Source organism: Otolemur garnettii, unplaced genomic scaffold, assembly GCF_000181295.1.
Source record: "Otolemur garnettii isolate 467f Iridium unplaced genomic scaffold, OtoGar3 scaffold00015, whole genome shotgun sequence".
NCBI lineage: Eukaryota > Metazoa > Chordata > Mammalia > Primates > Galagidae > Otolemur > Otolemur garnettii.
Window position 1 is genome coordinate 2,722,695 of NW_003852410.1, and position 9,542 is coordinate 2,732,236.

General features: G+C 38.1%; 1 protein-coding gene across 1 annotated transcript; it reads left to right on the top strand.

The window, feature by feature from the left end:
• Positions 1 to 8,376: 8,376 nt before the first annotated feature.
• Positions 8,377 to 8,961, top strand: LOC100944163 (putative inactive neutral ceramidase B). Its single transcript, XM_003785568.1, is given in 4 exon segments — positions 8,377 to 8,450; positions 8,525 to 8,681; positions 8,684 to 8,879; positions 8,882 to 8,961. Coding segments are annotated over 4 exon segments (507 nt in total).
• Positions 8,962 to 9,542: the final 581 nt, after the last annotated feature.

Sequence of the window (9,542 nt, forward strand, 5' to 3'; positions counted from 1 at the left end):
GGGCCCCCTGCAGAGGATGCTGTAGATCTGATGAGCTTGGTTTCTCCTATATGCATTTGCTCAGGGACTTTCAGAGATGATAGTCTCCTACGCAGCTTCAAATTGCAACAGTTCTATATGTGACCTCAGCTATAGTGGCACGTGATACCACTGGGTATTGCAGGTGATCGTGAAAACACCTCTACCAATCACCTTCTTAAATACTGCCAGGGTAACCTCATTCCTCTGCTTGGAATCCTTCATTGGCTCCCCACAGTCTGGACACTAGGTTCAGGTCCTACCCTGCAAAGCCTTCCATGATTCAATAGCTTCTGTGTTCCAGGTCCGCTACTTCTGGGCCCTGACCTGGGCGCCCCCTGCCCACCAAATGCTGCCCCTCTTACTCCCAATGCCCTGCCCAGTCCTATAGCTTCCTTCTGCAAATTAGACAGAATCCCTGCCCTGCTTGGGCCAACTCTTCTAGAAGGCCCATCTCAAGAGTGACTGATGCTCCCTGGTCCATCACACACACACACACACACACACACACACACAGAGAGACAGATCTGCATCCCATCCCTGCTGCAGGCTGTGGTGACTTGAGCAGCTTCACAGACTCGATTTCTCCATCTGACACATGGCCCAACCACAGCTCCTTCTGCTGTGGTAGCTGTTAGGTTGACCTGCAGTCAGGCATACAGTGCTTACCCTGTTCCTAGCAGGATTGGCCCTTGATAAAGCGTTGTTGCCCCAGTGACCACAGAGGTCACCACCGAAACCCTATAGGTGATGTTGAATATATGGATTGTTTTCTCTTTTGAGACAGAGTTTCACTTATTAACCCTCGGTAGAGCGCCATGAAGTCACAGCTCACAGCAACCTCCAACTCCTTGGATTGTTTTCTTGATTTCTTTTTCCAATAGTTCATTTTTGGTGTACAGATATACTACTGAATTTTGCATGTTGATTGTGTCCTGCTACTTTACCAAATTCATCTGTTATTCTAACAGGTTTTGGGTGTAGTTTCAGGTTTTCTATATATAAGATAAAGTCATCTGCAAACAATTTCACTTCTTCCTTTCCTGTATGGATGCCTTGTATTGCTCTTCTCTTGCTTAGTTGCTCTGCCTGGGACTTCGGTACCGTGTTGAGTAGAAGTGGAAAGCCTGGGCATCTTTCTCTTCTCTCTTATGGGGGAAATGCTTTCACTTTTCATTACTGAGTATGGTATAGCAATGTGTTTCTTATATATGACCTTTGATGTGTTAAGATCAAAAGCTTCTACACCTAATTTATTTAGTTTTATTGTGACAGGATATTGCATTTTTTCAGATTATCATGCAAGTATTGATATGATCATATTGATTTTGTCCTTCCTTTTGCTAAATGTGGTGTTTCTCACTGACTAAGCTGTAGATATTGAACTATCTTTGCATCCCAGGCATTCACCACTTAATGTTGGTGAATGATCCTTTTTAGGTGCTGCTGGTTTGGGTTTTCTAGTATTTTGTTGAATATCCCTGTATCTTATTCATCAGGGATTCTGATGGGGTAGTACTAGTCTCAAAATGAGTTGCAAGTGCTCCCTCTGCTTCAGTTGTGGGAGAGTTTGTGAGGGACAGGTGTTAGTTGTTTAAATAGCTGGTAGATTTCAGTTTTGAAGCCATCAGACTATGGTCCTTTCTTTATTTAGAGACTTCTTATTTTTGATTCAATCTCCTTAGTCATTATTGTTCTATTTGGATTTTCTACTTCCTCATAATTCAGGCTCAGGAGGATGAGTATTTTGAGGAATTTGTCCATTTCTTCTATGCTATCCAGTTTGTTGGCATGAAATTTCCCTTAGTCTCTTAGGATCCATTGCATTCCCGTGGCATTAGATGTAATGTCTCCTCTTTCACTTCAGACTTGTCTTTTTTGTCTATTTAATAGTTTGTTACCTTAAAGAAATCCAACTCTTCATTTCATCTTTTCTATTGTTCTTCTTGTCTCTGTATCTTCTGTTTTGCTTTGGTTTTTATTGTTTCCTTCCATTAACTTTGGGTTGACTTTGCTCTTCTCTTTCTCCTTCTTTGAGATGTAACATTTGGTTGTTGACTTAAAATCTTGCTCTTTTTTAATGTTGGTGCTTATTGCTATCAACTTTCCTCTCAGGACTGCTTTTGCTGTACCCTGTAAGTTTTGGTATGTTGTGTTTATATTTTAATTTGTTTTTAAACAAATTTTATTTCTTTTTTGATTTCTTTTGGCCTATTGGTTGTTCAGGAGTATGTTGTTTAATTTCCCCACATTTGTGAATTTTCCAGAGTTCCTCCTATCACTGATTTCTGGTTTCATAGCATTATATTTGGAGAACACATTTGGTATGATTTCCATCTTCTTTGTTAAGGCTTCTTTGTGTCTTAGCATGTTATATAGCCTGCATAATGTTCCATGTGTGCTTGAGAAGAATGTGCATCCTGGTGTGCCAGGGAAAACATTCTGTGTATGCCTGTGAGGTCTGGTTGGTGTAAAGTGCAATTCCAGTCCAATGTTTCCTCACTGATTTTCTGGATGATCTCTCCACTATGGAAGATGGGTACTGAAGGCCCCTCACTATTGTATTATAATATTGTATTATATTGTTTTTCTCCCTTCATATCTATTAGTATTTGCTATATATATTTAGATACCCCCAACTTAGCTGTATGTATATTTACAATTGTGACATCCTCGTAATGAATTGGACCCACCACTGTTACAGGGATATTTTTGGTCTCTTCTTACAGTTTTGGGGGTAAGATCTATTTGCCTGATTCAAATTTGATTATCTGTTTTGTATTTTCATAGGATATCATTTTCCATCCCTTCACTTTTAGTCTATGTGTTTCCATAAACCTGGAGTGAACCTCATGAAGGCAAAAGATAGTTGGGTCTTTTTTTTTTTCTTTCCATTAGCCACTTCAGATCTTTTGACAATTTAATCTATTTACATCCAAGGTAACGATTGATAGGTAAGGATTGACTATGTTTTCTGGTTTTGTAGATCCTTTCTTCTTCTCTTACTGTTTTTCTCTGTGGTTTCTTTGATAGTGACACACATTAATTCCTTTTTCTTTTTCATACTATTAGAAATTTTCTTTGTGCTTACTATGGCCTTGCATACAACATCTTATATTTATAATAGGTTATTTTAAGCTGATAGCAACTTAACTTTGACCATATGTAAAAACTCTACACTGTTACTCCTGTCCTCATTTTATGTTTTTAATGTTATATTTGCACATTTTTAACTTGTGTATACTTTAACAAATTATTACAGCTATAGTTATTTTTAACTGTTTTGTCTTTTAACATTTAAAAGTATGAGGGTATGGATTTGACTACAGTAGTCTCCTTTTCCATGGTTTCCTGAGTTTCAGTTATGAACAAATGGAGAAAATAAATCTAGAAATAGTCCATACATTTTGAATTGTGCCATTCTGAGCAGTACAAGGAAATCTAGTACTGTCCCACATAGGACGTGAACCATCCCTTTGTCTACCATCTCCACACTGTCTACACTACCTGTTAGTCACTTAGTAGTCGTCTGTTATCAGATCAACTGTCATGCTATGGCAGTGCTTGTAGTCACTAACTCTTATTTTACTTAATAATGACCTCAAAGCTCAAGAATAGTGATGCTGACAATTCCCATATGCCAAAGAGAAGCCATATAGAAGTAGTTCCTTCAAGTGAAATGGTGAAAGGTGCAGTATTAATAAGGAAAAAAAAAAAAGAAAATCATCTCCTGAGGACTAATACTAAGAACAAATCTTCTATCCATAAAATTGTAAAGAAGAAAAAATTAATTTATGCTAGCCTTGCTATGGCACCACAAACTAAAATTTATGGTCACAGTGCATGATAAGTTGTTACTTAAGAAAAAAAGGGCATTACATTTTGGGCAGAAGAATTCTGGTTGGTGGCAATCAGGTTCAAGATTATCCATAATCTCAGTCTTTCCTTGGGGCTCTTAGAATTCATCCCCTAGAGATAAGGGGAACTACTGCACTGAATGTATCTATCATTAGTTACAGAACTCTAAATCACATGAAGAATAGGATAAACAAAATGAATGAAATGACAAATCTGCAATCACAGATTTTACAAGTTCTTTCTTGATCTTGATCATTTAGAGAACAATTGGCCCAAATTCAGTAAGGATAACAAAATGTTGAAAAATACATTAGGCAACATTACTTATTTCATATTTATAAAATACTTCAGCCAACAACATTATTTTAAAATGCACATTAAACATTAGGTAAGACAGCCATAAGCTGGGCTATTAAACATTACCAACAATCAAAAAACTCAAATTATCCATATTATGTGCATGACTATACAGAATTAAAGAAGAAATATATGATATCAGATGTCTGAAAAACATTCAAATGCTAAAATACTAAAAAACACACTTCAAAATAACTGCTTCTCAAAGAAAAAAAAATCACAAAGACAATTAGAAACTATTCCAAACTGAAGGAAATATGAAAATATGCAACAGATGCAGCTACTTCAGTGAACCTGTGGAAATTAAAATACTTTTAAGTGCTTATATCAGAAAAAAGAGAAAAGGATAAAATAAGTGATCCATGCTTTCACATAAAGAGATGAAAATAAGAGAAAACTGAATAAAAATATGTAGAAGATTAAAATTGGAAACCAATAAAATAGAAAAGGAAGACAATAAAGGAAACTTGTTAAGGTGGTAGGATTAATGAAATTGACAATCCTCTAGAAAAATAGGCCAAAAGATAGAGAAACCACAAATGACCAATATGAGGAATAAGAGAGAAAACAATATAGACACATAAAAGATAATGAACAAGTCTATAAGTAAATTTGACAATTTAGATGAAACAAACCAAATGTTTCTAAGATACTATCAATCTACATAAACTCCTTCAGAAAACAGAGCAGGAAGGGACACTTTCTAATTCTTGTTACGAGGCCTATAAAATCTTGACAGAAAATCTGACTATGACATTACAAGTTAAGTCTCTATCCTCATTAACTAAGAAGCAAAAATTATTAATAAAACATTAAAAACAGAATTGAGAATTATATAAAAAGGATAACAAATCACAAGTGAAATTTACTTCAGAAATGCAACTTTGGGTTAGCACTAGAAAAGCAACATAATTACCAAAAACTTAATAAGGAAAAGTATATGATCTTATGAAGAGGCACATATGCAGTTGAAAAACACCAATTTATGATTTTTAAAATGACTTTCATAGATCAGACTTAGATGAGAACTTCCTCAACCTGAAAATTAATGTCCCAGTAAATGACTATACCACCAGTGAAAGCATATTCAGTGGTTTTCTATTTTTATGTGCCTCTCTTGCTTTCTTCTGAATTATTTCTATAATTTTAGTGTTCAAGTTCAATTGGAACATGGTAAAATTTTGTTCCATTATTCTTTGTGGTTTCCCTATGTATCACAATGTACATATCTAACTTTTCACAAGCTACTTAGGATTAAGATAGTACTACCTCATGTAAATCATCTCCATAGAAGTGGTGGTGGTGGCCCTCCAGGGCAGCTGAGGGAATCACCTGGGACCTCCTTGAACACAAAGCACTACCTGTGGACTGCTACCAAGAGGCAAAGAGAAGGATGGACTATTTGGTTCCTTTAATCATGAGCAACTTACAGAATCCAGAGGTAATTTTCTCAAACACTGCAAAAAGCCTATTGGACACTGAAATCCATGGCTTAAGAATCACATGCTGGTATTTTACTCAAAGCACCAACCACAGGCTGATATTTGATGCCACTCAGGCCACATCAGGAAATGTCACAGGGACATTTCAGTCTTCCTCCCTTTTCCCTTAGACATGTAACAAACAGCTGTGGATTAGACAAGTGACAAACAGCTGTGGACTGATACGGCCTGAGACTGGAATTTGGAACCGTTTTGTAAACTATTGAAGGAATGAGCAGATTTGGTTCTATTCCAAATGACTCTATCTGGAAGATACTTTGTTAGGGACTGAATGATTGTGTCCCTTCCATCAAAATCCCTATGTTGAACCCTTATCCTCAATGTTATAGTATTAGGAAGTGGGGCCTTTGGGAGGTAAGTAGGATTAGATGAGGTCATGAGGATAGAGCTGCCATGATGGCATTAGTGTCCTTGTAAAAAAAGGAACAGTCTAGAACTCTCTCTTTCTCTTTACCACATGGAAGATACAGCAAGAAGGTGGCTGTCTGCAAATCAGGAAGAGGGCCTTCTCCAGACACTGAATCAACCAGCTCCTTGATCTTCGACTTTCCAGTCTCTAGAAATGTAAGAAATCAAGTTACACATTAGGACAGATTCAGCTGCAGATGTTTGGGCTTTTGTATCTCTCAGAGCAGTGACACAGTTTCTCCCATAGCCTATTAAGTTATAGCCTGGTAAGTTTTGGTTAGAGTGTATTCCTCAAATGATAGGTGACGTTTTACCTTCAGCACTAATTTGAATTGCTTTCTTTATATAAGGAGTATTTCAATATCTTCTGATGCATAGGATTATTGAGAGCTTATGATGAAGAAGAAACAAAAACCAGTTAACACCTAACATTCTTTCTCTGGTATGGTCTGAGAACACATTTTAAGAATCAAGAGAAGCAGTCTCACAGATCATCACCACAATAACAGGATGGTAACACTGTAATTTAACATTTTCCCAAAAAGCTAATGTAAAAGTTCCAGGCTTCATAATTACCATTTTTACAAAAAACCAAATTTTTACAAATATGGGTATGAAACATATAAGAAAAAACTATGTTTTCTATCAGTGAATAATTAAACATTTACTGTTCTTCCTCTACATGGACATTAAGACCTTAATTATTCACTGTTCAATGCTAATTGGAACCAGACGCCTGATGGCAGCATGGCCATTGGTCACTAACATCCAGACACACAGGTGAACTGGGTCATTGTTCCACAACATTTCTGAAGATGAGAAAATGCAGTCCAAAAAGTACATGACCACAAAGAAAGTCAAGAGCAGCAGAATGGTCAGGGTGGCCCTTTGCTCAGGGATGTTTTTGGAGAAAGGTTGGTGTTGTGAAGATGCTGGGACTGCCTGTTAAGCCTGTACAAGAGAATCACCATGTAGCCATTGGAGAGAGCCATGAGCCCTAAAAGGAAGACATTCTGGAAGGTCAACAGTGAGAAAAATATGTACCTGATCAAGTAACCAGTAGGGCAAAGGGAGCAGGATTCAGTGACAAAACAGAAAACAGCCTAAGGTCACACTGCAATGGCAATAGTTGAGACTATGTAGCGAGTACTAATAGTCACATTGAAGATCCAGAGGAAAATAAAGCCACACAAGTTATGTGAGGGTTTCTGTTTGAACTTTGCCAAAAAGGAGCTCCTGGGGCTGAGGGTGATGGCCTGGAGGACACTCAGCAGGCAGCTGGTGCTAATGGACAGGCCCCTCATCAAGCTGTATAAGTAGATAACATTTGTCATCTCAAATTTCTCGAGACCCCCAAACATCTGTAGCTATGAAGCCCACAGTCAGCAGTATGACTGTGTGGATTAGGGCCAAGTGACTGATGGTCAGGTCGGTAGGCTAGGGCCTGTGCTTAAGAGGAAGGAAGATAAGGATATGCAAGAGAAAGAGGATGACATTGGCTGAGATCCTCAGGCCAAATTCTGAGAAAAAGACAACTCATGACAATAAAACCAGAAAGTTTGCTAAAATTCATCTTATGAGGAAAAGAAACATGTAGTGTCTAAAGAAAAAATAAGAAAAATTACCTTTATAACAAATATCACCAACTTCCCCAATCTCCACCAACTCTATTTTCATTACAAATGCTTTTATCCTGGTTGGGGGACTGAAGGATTCTGAGAAGAAGACTCCATGAAACACCAGAGGACATGCTCACATTCTGGCAAAGAGAGAACTGTATGCCTCTGCCTCCCAGAAGGTGGCTGGACCACTGGCTTGAGCACACTGGTGGGTAAATATGATGGACATGATCATCTGGCTCAATTCCACACACACACCAAAACAGAAAGGGATCCATTTTGGGACACCATTCGGGACCAGATCCTAGGAAAGCCATCTGAAGAAATCAAAGCATGTCATAGGCCAAAGCCAATTCTTCTTCACACTGGAGAGCTATCAAAACTTCATCCCTGGCATCCAGATATCACTGATGTTCAGATCATTACTCTGGGGTCCCTGACCATACCTGTAATATCTGGGGAGCTTATGACCATGTCTGGATGAAGACTTTGCAAGGCAGTTCAAGCAGAATTTGCATCTTATGGGATGCAGAATATGACTGTTGTTATTTTAGGTCTATGCAACGTCTATACTCATTACATTATAACCTATGAAGAATACCAGGCTCAAGGATATGAGGCTGCATCAACAATTTATGGACCACATGGTCTGTCCACTTACTTGCAGCTCTTCAGAGGCCTTGCTAAGACCATTGCTACAGACACAGTAGCCAACCTGAGCAGAGGTCAAGAGCCTCCATTTTTCAAATGACTAATAATTCCATTAATTCTTAATACTGTGGATAGAGCATCAATAGACAGAACATTTGGGGATGTCCTGCAGCCAGCAGAACCCACATACGAAGTAGGAGAAGTTGCTGAAGTTACATCTGTAGGTGCTAACCTGAAAAATTCAGCAGAAAACCAGACTCAGCAGACTCTCAGCCCATTTCTTTAACTCCCTTCCTCACTGGGGAGAAATATGAGGCCACTTCAGCCTCATGGCAGATAGTGTGTAATAATGCCTCCTGGGAGACATGTTTTTATTGGCACAAGGGATTATTGGGTCAGAGCAATGGAACGATAGAATGGCATATTCCAGACACTGCCCAGCCTAGAATCTACAGAATAAAATATTTTGACACAATAGGAAGCAGGATATTTGGAAGTCTACTATCATGCTTTCATCTGAAGGCACATCTACTGTTGTAACCACTTAGTGAAAAGTTGACAAATCATTCAAAGAGCAGCTTTACTCTGTATGTATTATATAAGTGATTTCACATGAATGTGAACTTATAGCCATCCTTGTTGACCTTTATAATTGTCCCTGACAATTTACTGCTAATGGGAGAGAGAGGTTTGCCTCATGTATCTTGTTCTAGCAGCCATGTACCTTGTGGTCTTTGGGTTGTTTAAGGGACAGTTTTTTCTTTTTTTGCAGTTTTTGGCCGGGGCTGGGTTTGAACTGGCCACCTCCGGTATATGGGGCTGGTAGCCCACTCCTTGAGCCACAGGACAGTTTCTTCAAAATAGAACCTCTGAAATATTAGTAAAAGTGGTTGAAGATATATGAATGATGTTTAACATATTTATTTATAAAATTACTGAATGTCAGCACTGGAAGAGTTTATAGGACTCTACTTTGATTCTTCATCTTACAGATGGAAAATAGGAGGTTTCCTGGATTTAAGATTAGAATAAATTACAGGACCTTCCCCCTCAATCATATTTACAAAATATCACATAAACCTCCAGCATGAATGAATAAACCTAATTAGAGAAACAGAAAATTAGCATG